The sequence below is a fragment of the Dermacentor albipictus genome, chromosome 1 (assembly GCF_038994185.2).
Source record: "Dermacentor albipictus isolate Rhodes 1998 colony chromosome 1, USDA_Dalb.pri_finalv2, whole genome shotgun sequence".
NCBI classification, from domain to species: domain Eukaryota; kingdom Metazoa; phylum Arthropoda; class Arachnida; order Ixodida; family Ixodidae; genus Dermacentor; species Dermacentor albipictus.
In genome coordinates this window covers 281638059-281662013 of record NC_091821.1, presented here as the reverse complement: position 1 = coordinate 281662013, position 23955 = coordinate 281638059, and the positions used below count along the sequence as shown (strand labels likewise).

Here is a 23955-nt window from a genome sequence, read left to right as displayed (position 1 = left end):
CCGGTTCGAGGCGGCGAGATAATCAAAATGGCGGCGGTGGTGGCTTTGATTAATGCCATTTCAGGTCTGCAGTCAGGGCAACATACATTGAATATATAGAGTATGTGGTGGTGCCGCAAAGCCAGGCGAATTATCGGGCATGTCCGAAAAATCGGGCGTCTGGAAAATCGGTCGTTAACTACTCTGGCAATCCATCGTGCCGATGACACGGCGTCAATGACGATTCGTTGCGATTCCTCTGTTAGTGGAGGCAGCATTAACATGACTTTCGTTCCCTTTCAATAAAGTTACAGCTAATTTTCCCTGATAGAAGCACAAATTCCCTGAGTTTTCCCTGTGTATTTCCAGACTATTCAAATTCCCTGAGAATTCCCAGTTTGCTCGGTTGGTAGACGACCTGTTTTTATGCTCCACTCAGCAGCTGAGTGTAGTGGAAGCACGAATGCGCATGTGCATTCCGCTTAGCTGCAAGTGAGCTAAGGAAACAAGAAACATGGCCCGCTTACAAGCTGCCCAAGTGGAGCGCGGAACGTCGCTGCTGTCTGTCTTTCGTTAGCGAGGGTGGTCGATGCGCGTGCATCGAGACACCTCGCTCTTTCTAAAATGACTGCCTCCCGTGAGGTGTTCTCGACCATGCCACACCTTTATGTTCGTCTGAGCAGCGCAAGCCACAACAGCTGACGAAGAATTATGTTTGCTGAAAAAAGTTGCAAGTACTGACCCATTTGAAAACCCCACAGCATGGGAGGATGTGCCGTGAAATCTGGTGCACACAGTGCAGCACACTGGCGTCAGTGAGGATTGGGTTGGATGTGGAATGCAAGCTCACTGGCCATCACGTGGCGTTTCCCAAGTCGAGGTTTTATTTTCAACTCAATAAAATGGACCGGTAACATAACAAGCGCATACCTAGAAACTTCATGAACAAATAGGTTAATATATATTCATTTTACTTTGTAAAAGTGGCCAATTGGTTTTTTATTTTGTTTCACTACCCTGAATTTGGCCAGGGGGCACTGCAACTACAAAAGGTTTAATGGTTCCAGGACTTACTTTTGGAAATGCAGTTGTTTGCTTTAAATCAGGGGTACAATGAGGACTCGATGGGAACCAAAGGTCATGCAGTGGGTCGCCTCGCATTGGGCGCTCACGTGAAGACTACAAATGAAGCTGTGCAGGGTGATATGGGCTGGACTAGTTTTGAAGTGAGGGAAGCTCGCAATAAAATTGAGTATGAAGATTGCCTGAGGAATATGGAAGAAAGTAAATGGGATGGGAGAGTGTTCAGGTATCTGTACAGGAAAAAACATCGATTCACAGTGGAGGAAAAGAACTAGAAAGCTTACTAGCAAGTACGTGTCCTGTAGGGTGGGCAACACAGCAACAATGACGGTCAAGCGGAAAGTCAGAGAGGCTGAAATAATCTCATGAGTGGTGGCAATGGAAAAGAAACCTGCCATGAGTAGCTGCTTAAGAGGAAAAAACGAATTCAGGAAAGAAACAATTTATGATAACTCAAAGGGAAGCTTATTACTTTTGAAGTGAGATCGGGATGCCTTAGAATACGCACCTATAAAGCGAGATATAAGAAGGAAGAAGAAGCATGTGCTTGCTGCGGTAAAGCTACGGAAACTATGAAGCATGTTTTATTAGAATGTGAAGACGTCTACCCAGCGGTCAATTTAGGCACCACTGGCCTCCTTGAAGCCCTTGGGTTCAGCGGGAGCAGTAAAAAAGTAAACATGTCCGCAATAGGCATTAGTAAGAGGCGATTGGAGGATTGTTGGACGAAAAGTAGGGAAACAACAAAAAACGGAGACGTACAAAAGCACAATTAGCAATAGGGGATCAGAAAATTTGGGTGTGGAAGTTCAGACTGCTTATTTTTTTACTTTTTATTGTTTAACTTAGGTCGGACATTAGGCAGTATAATAGCAAGAGCTTGGTGGCACAACCCATCGCCCCGTTCCAAAGGGGACGCTCATAACATCCATCCATCGTAAATACAGTGGTGGCTAGAATGGGGAAGTGTGGTGAGGAGCACACAGCGTCTATGGGGTGCGTTGAAGCCGCCAACAGGGGAGCCATGAGAAGGCACGCGCTGACGTTTACACATCGTTCGGTGAGAGTCGTGCTGGTTCAGTAATGCCACACGCCCTAACCTGTGCGAAGTAGCGCTCATTTCTTTTTCTTCTGCAGCAATTTCGAAGCGTAGAAGTGCGTATGCACAAGCCACTTGCCAGCTGAAAGTGAAGCTGTCACTTTAAACTCTAACTATTGAAAAACTGAAGAGATAAAGTGCAGAGCTTGAAGAGGACGTCCTCGCAGACCGGTTACAAGCCCTTTCACCGAAGGAAGGACTTGCTGTTATGCAATGCTTTCGAGACGCTCGCCGCAAATCAACGAAAGGTATGTAGTACAATGCGAACTGGTTGATTGATTGCGTAATAATGCGAATGAAAAGTCCGAGGCTTTACGAGCATGTCTGGCGGGAAGGCGTACTCATCCTCCCAAGCAGAAGCTGTTTGAAGGTGCACAAGCAGAAATACAAGAATGGGTTTGGCTTCAACCCTGCTATTCTCCCATGGAGTGAAAGAAAAACAAAATCCATGGAGGAATTCAAATGCTACGGCGGCCTAATTGTGGACGAAATGAAGCTGTCAGATTTCGTGAATGTTGCCACAGGAGGGAAAGTGGAAGGCCTGGAGGACTTGGGAAAATTCACACTGGAAAACAACAAACATCTTCCCCGCGATCATATTCTCGTTATCACGTTTCAGCCTTTCACTGGTCCCTGGCACCAGATACTCTGTGTTTTCGCTTCCAAGGGAAATGTGAAGGCTGCGCTTTTGTGCAAGATCTTAATAGAAGCCATGTTGCTTGCAGAAAAAGCTGGGCTGAAGGTGGATTATATCACGGCAGATGAAGCTTCATGGAACCATTCAATGTGGCGCCTTTTGGGGATTTCTGGCTCCTCGAAGTCCATAAAGCCATCTGCACCACATGCTATTGGCACTGGAAGATGCCTCTTCATTTCTGATTTTCTGCACCTTATAAAATGTGTTCAAAATGGCCTTCTTAAAGCAAGGTACAAAAGACCTGCAGGTCCTGTTTACACTGAGCCCCTCAGAGCAGCACACAAAGAGGATAAGTGTCCACTTATCCTTAAAGTGATGCCGAAGATCACTCTTGCACGTGAGCCCTAACAACTTTGAAAAGACGAAGGTAAACCTGGCATTGCACCTTTTCAGTCCGCAGGTGCTTTGGGGCCTGCTTTTCTACAAGAAGCAAATAAAGTAGCACTGGGGTGACCCTGCATCAACTCGAGCCTTTGTTCTGCTGATGTGGAAGCTAATAAAAGCAATGACAGCACGGATTCCATCTCAAGGGTTGAAACCTGACTGTGCACATGAAAGGCACATTAAGGATGTATTAAACTACCTAAACCGATGGGAGGCTCACGCTGGGACTTCACTAGCCAGATTTCTTTCATCAACCACTGCCAAGGGGCTAAGGGTTACCCTTCAGGCCACGCTTGATCCAATGAAATACCTTCGTGAGAAGCTTGGCTATAAGTAGCTGCTGGCATGCCAGCTCAGCCAAGACTGCCTGGAGAAATCGTTTGGTGTCATTAGACAATTTTCTGGTTGCAACGACCATCCCACTTCTACCCAATTCTTGCTCATCATGAACTGCCTCAGTTTTTACTTGGTCAAAGCTACCAACAGTGGCAACTGTGAAGGGGGCAATCTGACCTTTCTCCTCAGTAGTGAGGATGCAAGCCATAGTGGGAAGTTAGAAGAAGCTTCTCGCATGTTAAAGAAGTCCACAATGCTCCCCAGCCATGAGTACACTGAAAAGATGAGCGATTCACGGCTTTGTCCCTTTCATGACATGGTATGCTGCATGCAAAACAGTCCTGAAGACTGCGTGCAAGGAATGCTTCGACGCACTCCTTGTTTCCACCAATGAAGTCAACGAATAGCTGGCGATGTTCACCAAGTTCTGCGGGGCCCCATATACCTTCCGAGAAGCTCTTCTCATATGTAGATGCCCTTGAAACTACTTTTTCGACGTGGTTCAGTTACAACGAGCTGTACAGTGGCAGCTTGGATAAGCTTGTCTCTTGCCTGCAAAAAAATGACATGCTAGGCTGTGCACAGCATGTCCCTAAAAAAATTATGGCGTTTTACGTGCCCAAACCACTTTCTGATTATGAGGCACGCTCTAGTGGAGGGCTCCGAAAATTTCGGCCACCTGGGGTTCTTTAACGTGCACCTAAATCTAAGTACATGGGTGTTTTTTGCATTTTGCCCCCATCTAAATGCGGCCGCCATGGCCGGGATTTGATCCTGCAACCTCATGCTCAGCAGCCCAACACCACAGCCACTGAGCAACCACGGCGGGTCCATGTCCCTAACATCACCAACCAGGTTACAAAATTTTTTTGGGTCACCCATTTGCATTTCTACGTGAAGGCACTGAACAAAGAGAGAGCATTTTACTCTGAAAAGGAGCACTTGAAGCTCGGGCGCGTCACTTAATAGAGGTTGACAAAGTTCTGTTTGAGCTTCTTGTAAACTATTTAAACAAAATGTTTTTTGTTATCGTTAAAAAAAAGACCACCAGCTGAGGTGTGTTGCGTAGCAAAACATCATCGATTACTGAGAATTATTTCGGATTCTAAGCCACTCTTCAAAAAATGACTTGCTTGCATAAGCAGTGTGTCGAAAATAAAATGTATGCTTCTGAGTTACCACTGGGAATTTTCTTGCCTTACGTTCGATAACCAGATAAAGCAAGCTGCATTCTACCATCAACGCACACTCAATCAGATTGTTACCTCGGCGCCTCTTAATTCGCAAGGAGCTATGCTACTCTCTACCAATTTGCAGCCATGAACGAGCAAGCATATATATATTGCGAAGCTCTCTTATTTGTTATTGCATTCCTGTAAGTGCGCGGATGATCGCATACCATGCAGGGCCCCTGTGTTGCGGCCGCTAGCCACCGTCGCGGCCGACATGTATACGTGTGGCACTGCCCCCTGTCATTTCCTTCCCAAGTGCCACGCGCGAGACGGCGTGTTCATCACATTTCCCAATTCTAGCCACTGTACCGTAAGTAAGAGGCAATTGAAGGGTTGGTGGAAGAAAAGTAGGGGAACGACAAAATACGGAGACGTACAAAAACAAAGTTCACAATAGGGGATCAGAAAATTTTGTTGTGGGAATTCACGTTTTTCTTTGTTTTTTTTTTTCTAGTTTAACCTACGTTAAAGCCCCTGCATCTACGCGCCACCGCCGCTTTCTTAAGTAGCGACAACCTTTGTTGTGCGCCGCCTTTTCCCCTCACACCAAATCCGGTTCCGGTATTTCAAAATTTCCAGTTCCGGCGTTTCCACTTCCTGGAGTTCCGCTGCGGGAATTTCCGCTTTGACTGCTGTTAGACGATGGTGAGACGCCCATGCGTGCTTAGCAGAGCTGTGGCAGTCACCATAAGAAGAATGCAAAGAGGACAAGCTGTTGTATTCCGCTGAAGTAGTAGTTCGCGGTTGCTGTTGTCCAAATGCACGAAAAACGGCAGTGGTTTTTAAGCGGCCAGGCACTACATTCCACTGTACATTGTCGCTCGTGCCACAACCCATCGCAGGTTGACGCGAAGCAGCGAACACGAGCAGATCGCTGGTTACAGTAGGCGGTGGTTCTTGGATGGAATGGCAATTACAGTTTCAACCGCAGCTCGTGTAATTAAAGCCTCTCCAGCAGCGCGAAATTAAACAATGCTAAAAAAAACAAATTGTCACTTCCACTCAGAACAGGAAGCTGCAGCTACGTAAGTTCCGCTTGACGCCGGAAGCTAAGGGGGTGAGTGGGAGAGGAGCGTGGAGGAGGAGGGCAGGTTGGCGGTACTTAACCTGGTCAGCGGAAACGTGTATGGAGGGGTTTTAACCTAGGTAGGCCATTAGGTAGTATAACAGCAAGAGCTTGGTGGCGCAACACCACCCTGTTCCAAAAGGGACGCTCATAACATCCATCCATCCATTCATCCATCCGCGACGCTAAAGGCATAACTAAGACGTGAAAATCACCCACCGCTCTGATGTGGCTTAGCGGGGCAACTCGGAGCGGAGTGGACCGTAAAGACGCGGAACTAAAACACTCATGGCCCCTTCGCACTCTTGGTAGGCTTCACCGCAATACATTGCGTGTGCTTGACCGCGTAACATTACTGATTGCGGCGAAGCCGACTTTCAGAAACCGGCATTACGCACTTTAACTTTGCCGTGCTTTCCACGTTTCAATGACATCGGCGATAATGATTTCTATTGTTTCCGGCCGCCGTCATGCGTCGGCGGCCGGAAACAATAGAAAGATTATACTCGCCGCTGGCTGCCGCCCGTTCGCGTAGCGTATTGGTGTTGCGTACGCTTTTCCTCCACTTTTGGTTGATGTTTTAATACGTTCAAAGCTCCTGTGTGATCCTGAAGGACAATTAACATGCTCAGAATGAGCAAACAGAAGTAAACGTATTTGCTGCGTGCCGCAATGGGTGCCCAGCAGTAGTTATGCGGTAGGTGATGTGAGCCTTCACTCAGTCCCACTGGCTGCGTCCATGAGGAAGAAATTGATTATTAAGCTGCGGATCTGCAAAGCTGTCACAGAAACGATGAAGGTTTGCAGTGCGCACTTCATGCCAGAGGACTTTTTTTGGAATACGACAGATGAGTGACGATTCTGAGCACTTGAAATCGCGAATAGACGCACCTCCATAAAGACGCAGGCATATCACTATATTACGTGCAGGGAAAGAAATAATGCGCAATGTTAACTCAAATGTGTTGTAGGATGATTGATGCTTGCGTTCTTGCCACTCATGCTTTTGCGGCTACGTTGGAGAACAAATATTCTCCGTGAAGCCTTGTACCTAGTTCAAAATTTCTTGTTCTCGTTATTGCATTCGTGCTATGCAACGCCGGCTTAACATTCCACCATTTTAGGACAGAGAGATGAGTTTCTAATTTGTGCATCGAAACAAAGTGATGCAGGCATAGAGGGACCTGGAATTCGGACCTAGTCTGCCACTTCGATGCGCGGCTGCAACGTGTGCACAAGCGCGCATGACCGCACTCGTAAGGTAACAAATCCTAGTCCAACAAACGTTAAACTACTGTGCAGTGTTCGCGTAGCGAACCCTCAGCTGATCTGCGTGTATATTATTTTATAAAGATAACTGGGAGAATGAAGCAAGCATTGCCGCGGACCGGTAAATATCGGCTATGTATCGCTTGATCTGTCTATAGGCAAGACGCGGTAGGACTCAAGCAGGCTGTAAAACTACCGCAAGACTGTAGCTTGCACAGCACGCATAAAGCGCAATAACTAAATTACAAGGCTGAACGGTTGTCGTATTAGCTCACAAAAGCGGTCAGATTTGGTTTTTTGTGTACTTCTCATGTTCAACATCCAGCTTTGTGAACACAGGCATGTATAACTAGACAAGAAATTTTCGCACACAAAACGCTATACTTTAGGGCTGCTTTTCACGCCGTCGATGTAAAGGACTTCGGTCGCGCAACACCAGGAAGGTTTTTTTTCTCGACACGGCGGCTTATTCAAGCGGTTTAAGTAACAACTTGCAGAGAGCACCACACTGTATAAAAGCTCATGGTACCCGTTCATAGCGGTCGAATTAATAGAATAGCAAAGAGAAAGCACAATCACTTTTCTTTATAACACCGCCGCGCTAAAACTGAAACCACAGCTCGTGTTGTTTGCTTCGAAGCCACGAAGTTTGCATGCAAAGGCCTTCAACAGTCACGGACATCGACGTGCACGCTTTTATGCCGCAGCACACAAGATGACCAGCGTTTAGGACTTCCTCGCCTTCAAGCAGGCTTCAAATCCTGCGTTCTGCTCGCCCAATGTGAGCCATTACGCAGGCTAACGACAGCGGGCGTGTAAATTGAAAACACATTTCAACATGACGACGCGAAACAAGATGTCACTGAGCAAGACGACCGCTGCTCTAGTTCTTAATCTTTCGGACAGCCATGTTGGATTTAAGGTGGCGCCCCCTATAGGCCATGAAAGTTGCGAATAGCGAACGTCGAAACAGCTAGGCCTAACGACAGCATGACACTACACTCTAAGAAAAGTTTACACCCTTTGAAGTGTATATTTGCCACACAACAATAATCGTCATCTGTCCTGCACGCATTTCCTTTCTTGAAAACGCTGCGCTCGGTACATTCCTGTCTGGAATGCTATGTCATGCTGATAACGCGCACGCTGTTCGTTACTGGGAAGTACCGGGCTCGCCGCGTTAAAGAAAGGAAATGCGGACAAGACATGTGACGATTATTGCTGTGGCAAATATACGCCCCAAAGGGTGCAACTGTTTTTAGAGTCTATAACCCGCACTCTAAAAACAGTTTGCACCATTTGGGGTGTATATTTGTCCCACAACAATAATCGTCATCTGCCTTGCTTGCGTTTCCTTTCCTGAAAACTCGGCGCTCGCTAAACTTTCCTGTCGAGAATGCTGCGTCACACTGATAACGCGCATGCCGCTCGTGACTGGGAAGTACCGGGCTCGCAGCGTTAAAGAAAGGAAACGCGGGCACGACAGATGACGATTATTGTTGTGGGACAAATATACACCCGAAAGGGTGCAACTGTTTTTAGAGTGCGGTTGCCAGCAGATACACTTTTAGGCAAAATTACATCCTTTGGGGTGTATATTTGCCCCAACAATAATCGTCACATGTCTCGTACGCATTTCGTCTCTTTAACGCGGCGAGCCCGGTACTTCCCAGTAACGAACGGCGTGCGCGTTATCAGCATGACATGATAATTCGGATGCCTTCGCGGCACCAGCGCATATCCCATAAAACTGTATAAGGACCACTGAAATTTTGAATGCTGAAGGCCTTTGGCGACTACTTTTCGGACATTTTGTTGTGACCGGTGGTCCCAAATAGCATTATTTGAAGCCACCACCATTGCATTATGATTATCTCATAGCCTCGAACCAGCGCTCTCACACATCTACACTCTTAAGCAAAATTACACCATTTTGCCACACAACGGTAATCATCTGCCTTGCTTGCGTTTGCTTTCTTGAAAACGCCGCGCCCACTACTTTCCTGTCGCGAATGCTATGTCATGCTGATAACGTGCACGCCGTTCGTTACTGGGAAGTACCGGGCTCGCCGCGTTAAAGAAAGGAAATGAGGACAAGATAGATGACGATTATCGTTGTGTGGAAAAAGGGTGTAATTTTGCTTAAGAGTGTAGTTGTGTGAGAGCGCTGGTTCGAGGCTATGAGATAATCAAAATGCAATGGTGGTGGCTTCAAATAGTGCTATTTGGGACCACCGGTCACAACAATATGTCCAAAAAGTAGTCGCCAAAGGCCTTCAGCATTCTAAATTTCAGTCGTCCTTATACAGTTTTATGGGATACGCGCTGGTGCCGCGAAGGCATTCGAATTATCAGGCATGTACGAAAAATCAGTTGTTCACTGTATAACATACCCAATTAAGGTGGCATAAACTGCATGAGGTTAACCCAAGCCGCCTAGGAAACCGAAATTTAGGAAGAAAGGATCCCAGCTGGACAGAAATTCTCAGTAAAGTAAAAGATTGAGAAGAGGGATAGGTCACCAGCCACTTTCCCCCTCATGGGTCAGCCCAGTAGTGCCATCTACACGAAGCCAAGGCCAAAGAGGGGTGTTGCTTCCGCCGAGGAGCCTTAAAGGTCGAAGCACTTGGTGTCAGCTCAGCCCCCAGAATCCCCTTTTTTCCAGGATATGGCTACGCCATGCACAGCTAAGCACAGGAGGGTTCAATCCCCATGATGTTGCAGCACACCAAACACCTGTACACACGGCAGGGAACTAAATAACTAGTACGTCTCACCATCAGTGCTTGCACCTCGCAGGGATGTGATGCACTGAAGCACGTCCTTCTTCACTGCAGCCACCTGGTCAGCACAGAGTTCCCCATGTGGATAGCCTCGCCCCGCCAGGCAGCAACTGCACAGTAAGCAATCCTTCAGTTAGCATACTATTGGGGATGAGCTCCACCACTGGAAAAGCTGGCGCCACCGTCGGCGTGACTTGGCATGAGGGATCACGTGTACACAGCGGCCGCGTCGGCTGCTTCGGAAGCGCCGAAGCGAGCTGAAAACAAAAGTTTGAAGTCCCCCCTGCGCTGCGGTTCTGATAAAGTGGTGAGGTTTTACCGCCTTGGGTGTCTGCCTGACAATATTTGAAAGTACTATAATAGGCAGTGGCCTCCTTTGAAGGCGTGCAGCATGGTAGGATACTGCTTGGTGCGGCAGTGCCGGATGTACGCAACGGAGCCTGGTGTCAGCCTTATTCACATGTAGCCGCAGGACAAGGAGCTGCGTGAAGCTTGGCTCGTGAAACTTAGAACCGGCAGATAGCCATTGGCTACAACTCTGGCATGCAGCAAGCACAGACGCGAGGAAGATTTCTGCTACGGCACTGAGGCTGCAAAGTTCAGTGAGTAGCAGAAAACGCGCACTGAGATGCTCGCCCGCGCCCACTGCCCGTCTAATGTCATGACGGTCTGGTCTATGCACTTGTTGATGCTAGACGCTGGCAAGTTCACTGGAACGGAAAGGGAGTGGTAAGACACGTTAAAGAAAGGCATGACATTTGGTCATGTTTGTGTTATGAATTAATGTACTGGATTACGAAAAAGAAGCAGAGGAAAATCACAGGCTGAAAAGACCGATAAACATAAAGTGCGACGCAGCTTGAGAAACAAGATTGAAATGTCCAAGAATTTAGAAGACAAAAAAGATTGAATCGTCGCGACGGCACATCACAGTCGCCGTAGGCGTCACAGTCTCTACTACGAAATTCTTTTGGACAGTTCCGATAGCGTCCACGCAACAATGGTTGCTAGTGTACTGTCAAATGCTCACATGCTGCGGCCTAAAGCTCACGGTACGGTGCAAAAACACGCTCACAGCGAAAGCAAAAGATTGTGCGCGGACATGCATGCAGATGCGCAGTCGCTCGCTGCAAATCCGTGCAATCGCTGCATTGAGGCTTCATTCTGTTATCCTTGATTTGGTTATACAGGCAGCCCACTATATGAACATATTTCACGTAGTTTACTCTCAGCGTTTGCCTACCTTTCACGCAAGAAGCTGGTTCGGGAGACTCCATCGCGGCGACCGCGCGCAGTGGCGTTCACTGTACGTATTCGGTAATGAGATAGCGTCTGTAAACGATTCTGTGCTTTTTCAGTTTGCCCAAGATTTTTATATAGACAGCCAAACTGCCCTCGTTTTGAGAGTACTTACATCAATTTCCAGGAGGGCTGCCACGTGGTGTTTTTATTGAGTGCCGTAAGCGAAACCTGGATGAGGGCCAGGATTCACCTCAATTTGAACAGAGAAAGAGTAAAGTGTTGTGGCGGGTGGCAGAGTAACGGAGACGATCCAAGAGCACGTACCGCACTGTTTTATTTCAGTGACAGCGAACTATATATATATATATATATATAGGCTGCTTGCCTATGACGTAACATAAAAAGAACGAATCATGTTTGACACGTGTGGCACAGCACTTCATATCACTTCTCCCTTTCTTTTAAAACTGAAGTCTTTGCACGGGTCTTCATTGTCGGGTAGACCTCCGTAAGACCGGCGGACTTGGGGGACAGAGAGCCTGGTCGGCTGGGAGGGACGTTGGAGGTGTTGTCGAAGGAACAGGCGCAGCGCCAGTAGCCTCTGGAGTGGCCAGGCTGCACCAGCCTTCTGGCGCTGACGTGGGCCGATTCTTGTCCGGGCTGGGTTGAAGCGAGTCGGGAGCCTCCGCTTTTGGGGTCACGGGTGACGCAGGCACGCGACGGAAAATTTGGTCGAAGTGACGTCTGGCTAGGCCATCTGGAGTGTCGACCGTTACAAGGCGTGAACCCTCTGTGCTCTTGACGATGCCCGGACGCCAACGCTTCCCTTGGCCAAAGTTGCGCACCCACACCATCCAACCCGGGCCACCAGAACAGCGTCCGAGCCAGTCTTTTCATCGCAGATGCACCCTGGTGTGATTGATGTAGCTCAGCGAGCATGGAGACTCGCGCTTTGCGGGGTACGACGATGCGATGACCCCAGTAGAGCAGGCCTTCTACGCTTGACAGTTCCAGTCTTCTGCAAAAATAAGGTTGAAGGTGATTTTGACACGGTGACAAGCGTTTAGGCCATCCATTCAGTACAAAGTGCTGCACAACGCTAAGGTTTTCATCGCCGTTCGTCAGCACCCGTATGGCATCCGCTGGCACGAACGAGCTGTCAAGGGTCTCTGAAGACAACACGTATTCTGGTAAGGTGCCCGTTCGACAAACGTCTGTTATCGGCACAAGCAAGCGGCTGAGTGCGTCCGCGTTGGCGTTTTCCTTGCCGGCCTTGTACTCTATGCGGTAGCTATATTGGCTTAGAAACAGAGCCCATCTCTGAATATGTGCCGACGCCATTGGGGGCACAGGTCGATCTTCTCGTAGAAGTCCCACCAGGGGTTGGTATTCCGTGACCAATACAAACTCGCGGCCGAGCAGGTAGTCGCGAAACTTTGTTACTCCGAATACCAATGCGAGCGCTTCCTTCTCGAGCTGAGAATAATTCTTTTCAGCGTGTGAACGTGCGTGAACGGAAGGCAATGGGCTTATCCACTTTTCCAATTCGGTGCGGGATTACGGCACCTAAACCCGAAGGTGACGCATCGCATTCCAAACGCACTGGTTGGCTGGGATCGAAATACGTCAGAACAGGCGAACTCAGAAGTGTTTGTTTAGCCTTGCGATACGAATTTTCCTGCGCCGTTCCCCAGTGCCATTTACGCTCTTTTTCAAGCAGAATATACAACGGAGCCAGCATCGTTGACATGGGTGGCAAGAACCGGTGATAATAAGTCAACAGACCCAAAAACGAGCGCAGTTCGCTCACATTCGTAGGCCGTGGCGAGTCGCGTATTGCTGCCAGGTTCTTTTCAAGCGGATGCAAGCCGTCTTTGTCAATGCGATGGCCCAGGTAGACGATTGAGTCTTTGCGAAAATGACATTTTTCGGCCTTCAGCTTGATACCATTTTCTTGAAGCCTGCGCAAAACATCCCGAAGTACTGAGCCATTATCATCTTGATGTTCCGCAATCAATACATCGTCCAAATACACCTGCACGGCTGGAAGACCGGCCAGGACCGTTTCCATGCGCCGCTGAAAAATCGCGGGAGCCGAGGCAACTCCAAACGGAAGACGGTTATAGCAGAACAACCCCTTGTGAGTGTTTATCACGGCCAACTTCCTCGCCTCCTCATCCAATGGGAGTTGGTTATAGGCATCCTTAAGGTCCAGTGTTGTGAAAAATGATCCCCCCCGTAGCGACGCGAAAATGTCTTCAATGTTTGGTAAAGGGTACTGCTCAGTTATGCACGCAGCATTGATCGTGGTTTTGAAATCGCCGCAGATGCGAAGGGAACCGTCTTTCTTGAGTACTGGTACGATTGGCGCCGCCCACTCAGAATGTGCTATGGGCGATAATATGCCTTGCTCTACCAAACGGTCCAGCTCAGTTTCCACTTTTTCACAAAGAGCATAAGGAATTGACCGCGCCTTGTGGAACTTCGGTTGGGCGCCTTCTCGAATGTGGAATTTCACAGGTGGCCCCCGAATGTTTCCAAGTCCTGGCTCAAAAAGGGCAGGAAACTCGGTCCTGAGGCTGTCGGGATCTGCTGACGTCGATTGAACCGTAGCGAGAAACCCGGACGGCAAAAGCGAGAACGCTTGGATTAAGTCCCTTCCGCAAAGGCTGGGATCCGAGCAGCCTGTGACTATCAATGTGGCAGGTACAGTCTTCCCCGCAAAATGGGCTTCAAGGTGCAGTTCACCGACAATGGGTAGCTTGCCCAAGTAACAGCTGAGCGTGCGTTTGCATTTCGATATGCGTGGCCAAGTCAGACGGTGCTTTAGATACACCTCCTGCGGAATGATAGAAAACGGTGATCCGGTGTCAATAATCATGTTCAAGGGCACGCCACCCCAGCGGATAACTCTGCGGAACGCCTGGAGCAAAGATTTCTTTTCCCGCGATTCCTGCAATGTGAAGACTGATGAAATATCGCCTTCCTCCGTTTCGGACCCAGCGCTCTCATAATGAACTGCGTTAGCAACGCCATTGCGCCTATGACCAGGCCGGAGGCCCGACTGGGAGCGGCATTTTCTTGCGAAATGACCAGTCTTGCGACAGCGAAAACACTCTCCCTTTTTGTGCACCAGTATGGCTTTGCTTATCTTTGGTGAAGGTCTGATATCGGCGCGATTTACTCGCTACAATGCACACCGCTGCCTCCTTATCAGGTCTAGTCATGGCGCTTACTTCCAGTGCGGCTGTCTCTGCCGCTATGGCAATCGTTTCAGCTTGGGCAAGTGTGAGCTCAGTTTTTTCAAGCAGCGTCTGCTGCACCGCCCGATTTCGGATGCCACAAACAATGCGGTCCCGTAACATACGGTCCAAACTAGTGCCGAAGTGACAATTATCCGCAAGCTTGCGTAGCTCGACAACATAGTCCCGGACAGATTCGCTTGCAGCCTGATCCCTTGTAAAGAACTTGTAACTTGCGGCAACCTCATTAGTCTTCGGCGCATAGTGGTTATTTAGAATGGTAAGTGCGTCCTTGTAACTCAGGCCATTTACTTTCTGGGGGGCGCAGTGTCCAGCAGGAACGCCTACCGCCTTCATTGATAGTGTCGAAACCAAGAACGCCCTTTTCTTATCATCTGTCTTAATATCATTTGCTTCAAAAAATGCCTCCAGTCGAGTCAAGTAAATATCCCACTTATCTTGATGTTCGTCGAAACATGGGGTACCGAGGTTCGTAGCCAGGGCCATGACCGCCGATGCTCCGTAGACTCGATTACTTTCAGTACCCAGCAGGACTCCCAGCGCTACCAAGCCGCCGCTATTCGTGGCGGGGGCTCCGCAGTGTGGTCATCCTCGTCGTCACTGTTGTGGCGGGTGGCAGAGTAACGGAGACGATCCAAGAGCACGTACCGCAGTTTTATTTCAGTGACAGCGAACTATATATATATAGGCTGCTTGCCTATGACTTAACATAAAAAGAGACTTGGAGGCTGACAAAGAAACTTGAGAACAAGTTAAGGACCGCACAAAGAGCGATGGAACGAAGAATGCTAGGCATAACTTTAATAAGAGACAGAAAGCGAGCAGTTTGGATCAAAGAGCAAACAGGTATAGACAACATTTTAATAGACATTAAGAGAAAAAAATGGCGCTGGGCAGGTTATGTAATGCGCAGACTAGATGACCGTTGGACCATTAGGGTGACAGAATGGGTACCAAGAGAAGGGAAGCGCAGTAGAGGACAGCAGAAGACTAGATGGATGTGACGAACTTAGGAAATTTGCTAGTGCTAGTTGGAATCGGTTGGCACAGGACAGGGGTAATTGGAGATCGCAAGGAGAGGCCTTTATCCTGCAGTGGACATGAATAGTGGAGAGAAAAGTGGAGAGAAGACGTGTATTGAAAATTATCGCCCTATTTCATTAACTTCGACAACGTGCAAATTATTAGAACACATCATTCATAAGCATCTAACTAATTTCCTCGACGAGCATAATGTACTGGCAGATGTTCAACGCGGGTTCAGACGAGGGTATTCCACATGCACTCAACTGGTCGAAACAATCCATGATTTTGCGACAGCAATCAACGAAGGAAAACAAACTGATGTTATCTTTATGGACTTTCGAAAAGCTTTCGATAAGGTTTCGCACAAGAAACTACTTCATAAACTCAGTTTTATTATAAATAATAAACAGATATTAACATGGATACAATCGTACCTATCTGATCGCCGTCAGTTTGTCGAACTGCATAAAACTTGCTCCAATTATGTTCCTGTCGATTCTGGTGTTCCCCAGGGATCCGTCCTCGGCCCCCTACTGTTTTTAATATTTATTAATGATATTGTTAAAAACCTGTCAGTACGTGTTAAGTTATATGCCGACGACTGCGTGCTGTATGAGAAAATAAGTTCGACTGATGATCAAATTAGGCTGAATAATGATTTTGCAAAAATAGTTTCTTGGTGTGAGAAGTGGCAAATGTCAATTAACTTTGAAAAAACCGTATTTATGAGAATAACACTTAAAAAGCTCCCTCTTCTATATTACTACACTGCTAATAATAATTTTCTTCACGAAGTCACAGAATATAAGTATCTAGGTCTATGGATCTCTGATAACCTTTCTTGGACCAGGCATGTCGACTATGTTTCAGCAAACGCTCTCCGAAAGCTTTTTTTCTTACGACGCTCGCTCAAGCTAGCAACCCCTGGTACACGCCTCCTTGCCTACAACACTATTATTAGACCAATCTTAGAATATGCAGTAATTATCTGGGACCCTTTTACAAAGGTAAACATAAATAAACTTGAAAGAATCGAAAAGAAAGCAGTAAGGTTTATATATAACACATACGGGCGAGCATCAGTCAGTGACCTCCTCAAGAAAAGCGGTTTACCCTCTATTCCTAACAGAAATCGCATATGTCGCTTAAAGTTTTTCTATCAATTAATTAATAATAATCTCAAAGTTGACACCTCCAATATCCTTACCTATTCCTCGGGGTACCAAACTAGGAATCGCCATTCTCTATCTATAACACCATTAAATCCGCGAGTTAATTGTTTTAGATATTCCTTTTTTCCAAGGACCATCACTGATTGGAATAACCTCACGGATGATGTTGTCAGACAGACATCATTACATTCATTTCAAGAGCATTTGAATTGATTGCTGTTAATTGACCTTGTCGCTGAATTCTCTTGTTGAATCTCTATGTGCAATTTTGTTTTCTTTGTGTCTGTAATTCTGTATCTCACACAATGTTTCCCCCCTGCTATGATTTTGTGTACAAGATCGCAGTATTCATAAATAAATAAATAAATAAATAAAATAGGCTGATGATGATGATGAAGCGAAACCTATGAGGAGCGCGCCACGTGATCCCTCATATTACGCAAAGGAGACGCTTCCGACAGATGGCGACTCTGTAAGTCCTCGCCCCCCAATAGTTTTCAGGCAGCGTAATAAATCGGGTCACAACCACTATAGTCCAAAGTGGTCAGAAATATTCTCACCTGGAAAGCTTTGCAACAAATGTTATACAGGACAGAATTTGGGCTGAACTCATTTACAATGACTATGCAAGCATGCGAGTAGCTGAAACTTGTCATGTATGAGGGGTGTACTACAGCCCAGATCCTTTCTCGCGCCTCCCTTTGGACACGCTGTGCATCACCACTGTCAAGTTTGCACATATCCAGTGGCGCATACACAGTGACCTAAGTTGGCATCAAAGAGGTTCGCTGAAGAGCAGCACATACCCACATGAATGACTCGCACTACCTTCAGGATCGGCCCACATTTTTGGTGTAGTATCTTAAAAGGATTGGTCCACATTTTTGGTGGGATAGCTCAACAGCTGCAAAGAAGACTGCTCTGACAATGCCAAGAATGCTATTCACATTGAAATTGCTTAAAGGGAATTTACATGAATACGGATTTACTCAAACGAACAATAGGCCATTCATTGCAGCAGATGCTTTTAATTGTGATCATCACAGCCTGTATGCACACAGGATATTCTACAAAAAGGGTGCTGCATGTGTTGTGGGCTAGATGTGGGGTTCTCACACCGTACTCTTGGGACAAAGGAACGACAGTACACAGTAGTGCAAACAATCACAAGGGCATTTATTGCACCTTTCATAGATCAATGCCTGCTAGCCGAGTTGCTATCCACAAAACATGCCGATGGGCACGCGAATATGTTTGCCCCATGCTGGATCCCAACGCCTGGTCGTTCGCGTGTATAGTCACGCAAATCGTGGCGCGTTCGAAGGCGGCCACGCGAGGCGGTGTCGCAGAAGCATGGGTCGCCGCGCGCCGACCCGCCGGGAAAGAGGGTCGCTGCACGCGCGGCACGTCCGTGCTGCTAGCTGTCTCCAACCCAAGAGAGCAAGCGCCTTCCTCCCGGCGCCCAAGTAACCTCGCCTGTCGGCGGCGTTAGTAGCGCAACACTCGCGCCATCTCTCGGACTGTGCTTCAACCACATTGACCGCCGCGGACGTCACGCAGGCCACGCGGCGAAGCGAGATTACAGGAGACGCGCTATGCGGGAAAAACATCAGGGGAAGCGCGAGGGTCGCGCATCCCCACATCCCCCCAACCTTAAATCACTTCTTATTCCGGCGAAACATGTGACACGGTCTAACATTAACCCGTGCTTCGCGAACAAGGTAGTGCATGCAACAGTGGTCGCGCCGAAGAAATGTCCACACGCTGTCCATAGCATGGGTACACCGCTGGCGTCCGCCGGTCACAGCAGCAGCTTTGCAGACTTGACGGCACGATGCCAGCCCAGGACTCCGGAAACGACGACGCACTAGTCGGTACGAGCAAGTGTCGCTCGCGCCGACACGCCCTGCTGGCAAGAGCCGCCGTAGCTGTCGGTGACCGCCGGCTCTTTTGTCCACCGCCGAGGGTTGTGAGCTGGGTACAGGAGGCCGCCGAAGTCGCCGCGCCGAACTGGCCACAGCATCACCATCGCGCGGGGTGGCTCGATCATAGTCCGGGGCAGCAGCGCAGACAATGTGCAGGTGACGGCAAACCAGGGGTGACTCCAATCACACTGCGTAAACTCAACACACTCGGCAAACACTAAAGTAGTGCAAGGGAGAGGAAGTCTGCATGCGCATCGCCCACGTGGTACGATGTTCAACTCGGCTAGCAAAAGATCGGGCAGCTACTCAGATGCTAAGTTCACGTGAACGAAGCTCGCTTCCTTGAGTCGAACGAGTAATTTCAATTCGTGCGAGGCTAACTAGAATGAGGTAAGCGAAGTGCAACACCTCAATGCCACGGTCTACCAGGTTGTGTCCATCCACGTGCGACAGGCAGCTTCGTAAAGCCTTAGGCCTAAAGCGTCGCTACTCTGACAACAACCGGCATCCAAAAACAACACCCAAAATGAGCGCAAAACAGGCAGCCGCGAGGAGACGTCAGCTCTGTGAGGTGGTCCTACTCCGCTCGGTGCACACAGCATCCGAGTTGACGGTGCCCACCGTCCCAGACGGTGTCGGAGCACCCGGTGCCAGGCCGCAATACCAGCCAGCCCGTAGTGGCACCCGTGGCCCGCGGCCACCCGGCTCCCAGAGCCGCGACTTCATCCGAGTCACAGAGATAGAAGAAGCTATTTACATAAGAAATTCGGACCACCCACGAGGCTTCCGTACTCACTCGCTTCAGGCTTGCCAATATGCTCCGCGGGCGCTATGCCTCGCTCTCCCAGGATGCAGATCACGTGGCTCTCGTCCCGACGAATGTCATTAAAAAAAAAAAACACTTGCGAAAAGGCTTAGCATGTTGACAAGTTCAAGCACACTACAGCCACCGTCGCCTCTCACAAGAAAGCACGCCGCCGACGCTAGCGATCAAAATTCACGCTAGGCCTACGCTTCGGTTCAAACAAAGGTCTCGAACGAAGCAAACTGTTAAAACCATCGTCCGATGCCCCAAGAGGCCCACGTTGGGCAGCCAGATGTGGGGTCTGATGTGGGATTCTCACACCGTACTCTTGGGACAAAGGAACGACAACACAGTAGTGCAGACAACCACAAGGTCATTTATTGCACCTTTCATAGATCAATGCCTGCTAGCCGAGTTGCTATCCACAAAACATGCCGATGGGCGCGCGACAAATCTAGAAGTCCGACTCACCGCGACCGTAAGCGAGCGAATATGTTCGCCCCATGCTGGATCCCAACGCCTGGTCGTTCGCGTGTATAGTCACGCGAATCGTGGCGCGTTCGAAGGCGGCCACGCGAGGCGGTCTTGCAGAAGCATGGGTCGCCGCGCGCCGACCCGCCGGGAAAGAGGGTCGCTGCACGCGCGGCACGTCCGTGCTGCTAGCTGTCTCCAAACCAAGAGAGCAAGCGCCTTCCTCCCGGCGCCCAAGTAACCTCGCCTATCGGCGGCGTTAGTAGCGCAACACTCGCGCCATCTCTCGGACTGCGCTTCAACCACATTGACCGCCGCGGACGTCACGCAGGCCACGCGGCGAAGCGAGATTACAAGAGACGCGCTATGCGGGAAAAACATCAGGGGAGGCGCGAGGGTCGCGCATCCCCACAGTGTCACCTCATTAAAATCATGCCGTAAAGTTTTGACATACCTAAAGGTAGCTTCTAAAAATCCTCATGGCTCTATCCTGAAGGACTGGAACATCACATTTACCCAATGCACAAGATGGGTCCATACAACATTGTCCCTAATTACTTGTTGTTTTATGTGTTTATGTGTGTTTTATATGTCTATAGTTAAGCACATGGGCATGCATTCACTGTTGAATGTTTTTCAGCACAGCTTTCAAAGATATTTGCTTTGTACCACCTTCAGTCATGATTATGATTGATGGTCAATAAAGGTGTGAAATTTACATAATTTTATGCCAGGGTGCTGTAGATTCCATTGAAAGCTAGACAAGCTGGTGGAATGACTGTTTGTGAATTTTATAGTAAGTCATCATAATTACAGAATAATTATCGTGTATACTTGTGTAAGGGCTGCACTTTTTCTTTCCCTAGAATCTTGGCTGGATGCAGCCCTTGCACGGCCCGCTAAAGGTTCGCACTGTTTCCACAACTGTAGCAGAGGGTAAGAAAGGTGCAAATGACATAACACTGCAAGAAACGCCCTCAGATGCCAGCCCGTCGTCCCTGACCAGCGCCGACCCAAACAGGGCTCCCTTCTCTAGAGGCGAAATGCCACCGATCTGACTGGAAACGCTGCCAACACAGCTGACACGACTCACCACACAAAGAAATAATGGTGCAGTGCCATCGGCCTGAGTGGCGTCGACGGAAAAGCAGCTAGCATCATCTAGCGGCAACGGAGCTTCGTTTTCTGGCAGGACGTTTTGAATTTTTCCCTAAAATTTTGCCCTCCAAAGTGGGGAGTGTGGCCCTTACACGAGTATATACGGTAAATACTTCTTTATTGTACAGTCAGTCATGTTATGTTTCTTCATAAAAAGAATTGAATCACTAGCTTGAATTACATGCACCAGTCAATTATTGGCTGCAAGCATTACCACAAAGGAAAGAAATCTGCTTCCATTAAACCCTGTGAAAGTGGATGTAGACCCGTGAACAAAAGTATATGGCGCGATAAAGCCGATTTTTTTCTCTGCCTGTGAATGCAACTTGAGATTGAGAACTGCAGTCCAAACTTGGCATTGTGAACTTTTCAGTGTACTCGTCAATTTCAGTTTATGCACGTTAATTACAAAGAAATGTTTTTTCGGTGACCCTATGGTTTTTATACTTTTGCTCACGGGCGTACTGCGAAGCTGGTGCAGATGTTAGACAAGTACCACCACCCCAACTGACGTTAGACTATCTTACACAAGAACCACTATAAGCAATGTACTTCATGTGTGCATGCATGTGTGCAGAAGTGCAGCATACATCCTCATTCTTTTAGGCCACTGTCCTTCAAGCACAAAAGTCTTATTGAAATGAACTATTGTTTAATAATAATTTGCGTCAGAAAAGCGCAAAGTATGACTTACATACAAGCTGCAGACACGATAGCTTTGGATTGTTCTTCGAATATATGAGAAAACGTAAATCTGTTACAGGGAAACTGAAAGACAAAGCCCTTTTGTAGAGGCTGTTTGAGGTCTGTCTGAGTGGCCGCTGCCACTAGGCGACGGTACCATTAGCACAGCATACAGCGAACAGACAGTGACAATACAGGGCCAGGAAATACCTCGGATAAAAGAATATAAATACCTTGGTATAGGGATAAACGAAGGCGACAGATATATGGAAACACAGGAAAAAAACAATAACAGCAAAGGGGAAGAGAAATGCGGCCATAATGAAACAGAGTGATATGGGGATACAATAGGTACGAGGTGCTCCGCGATATGTGGAAAGGTGTAGTGGTTCCAGGACTTACATTTGGGAATGCGGATGTTTGCTTGAAATCAGGGGTACAATCAGGACTTGATGGCAACCAAAGGTCAGTGGGATGCCTCGCATTGGGTGCTCATGGGAAGACTACAAATGAAGCTGTGCAGGGTGATATGGGCTAGGCAAGTTTTGAAGTGGGGGAAGCTCACAGTAAAACTTATTGTGAATAACAGCTGAGGAATATGGAAGAAAGTAAATAGGCTGGGAGAGTGCTGAGGTACTTGTACAGGAAAAAACATTGATTCACAGTGGAGGAAAAGAACTAGGAAGCTTACCAGCAAGTATGCAGTCTTCAGTATTGTTATAAGTGGGTTCAACTGTATTCACGGACTTGGTAGAACTCGTCCTAAAAGACCGGTCATAATGTTTCTCTGGATTACAATGAGAAAGAAGCTATATTTCAAAATGTTTCTCAACTGAAGGGAACCAAGGTTTTTGTTTCAAACGGCTATTCAGAGGTCACTTTGAAGAAATGTAAGCTGTTTCTGTAAAGTGCCAAGCATATTAAATCACTCAGGAAGAAAGTTTCACTTCAGCATGACAAGCTAAGCATTGACAATGATGCATTTATCTGGAATGAAAAAAAAAAAAAACGCGAGATGGCTTTTAGTTTCCATACCAATCTGCATTCTGATTGACCAGTCAATGAGATGCTTATTAGATTACTAAACATTAATGCATGTAGCATCGTGAATAAAACAAACCAATTTGAATTATGTTCTTTTATCACACTCACCACACATTGCAGTTATAACGGAAACCTGGCTTCATAGGAAAATTAGCGACAAGGACTTAATCCCACTTACCTATAAAATTATTCGTAGAGATAGAACTTATAGGGGCAGCGGGGTGACTGTTGTAGTAAAGTTGTCCGTAGAGGCCATTCTGTTAGCAAAGCCAAGCAACACTGAAAGTCTGTACGTAAAACAATATTTATGGTGATGTTTTTGTTTTATGTGCAGTGTACAGGTGACCAAACTCTGCTCCCAATTATTTATTAAGGATAAGTGAACACATTTCTTAGTTCGACAGAAATAAGCTATTAGTGGTTAGTTATTTTAACCTGCCAGGCATTGACTGGGATGGCATTAGGTCAGGTGACGGTTCTGTTCCTGATGCAATTGTACTCTTCGATACGATGCTCTACCACAACCTCGCACAAGTATTAAGCCTAGAGTCAAGTATAATACCTAGAAATTTGTGCTTTTTGTTGACAGGTTATTACTTTTCTATACAGTTCTACACAAGGATCTAGAACCAGGCCTCTCTTTCTTGTAAGAAGAACACAATAACTTTTGTGGGGGTTAACTTTAAACCCATTTTTGTCTGCCCATTTAGACACATTGTTCAAGCCCTGCTGTACCTGTCTCCCGCATACTCCGAGATTACAGGATCTGAAGTCGATTTGTACGTCGTCCACGTAGATGGAATAATACCTAGCTAGTGGTAATGAAGAGCAGAGTGTGGTCATCTTAACAATACAGAGTGTGCAGCAGAGCATGCCTCCCTGGGGTACACCCATTTCCTGTATAAATGGACATGACAATACCTTGCCGACTTTGACGCAGAAGGTACGATTAGAGAATTAGCTTTCTACAGTCAAACCTCGATATTTCGAACATGAATATATCGAATTATTGGATATATCGAACACTTTCTACATCACCTAGAAAATTGCGCGAATTTTTTGTGTTTTATTTTGAATGGGGTTGGACGTAAAATCTATATATCGAACTCCGCCACCCCAGACCAGGTGCACACTGTTGACAGGTGGTGAGCTTTCCTGCAACACCTTCGAAGATACCGGTGGCGTGATGGGCGTTCCCGACTTCAGCACCCTATAGCTGCACATATTGATGGCGCTG

At 47.6% G+C, this 23955-nt stretch overlaps 1 protein-coding gene across 4 annotated transcripts in view; it reads right to left on the bottom strand.

Annotated features, from left to right (window-relative positions):
* The window catches only part of Vps8 (vacuolar protein sorting 8), a 962017-nt gene that overhangs the window by 501797 nt on the left and 436265 nt on the right, over window positions 1-23955 (bottom strand). For all 4 annotated transcript variants that reach the window (XM_070531351.1, XM_070531354.1, XM_070531353.1 and 1 more), the window contains one exon: window positions 9923-10038. In XM_070531351.1, the coding sequence (XP_070387452.1) occupies window positions 9923-10038 (116 nt within the window). The remainder of the gene's footprint in view (window positions 1-9922; window positions 10039-23955) is intronic.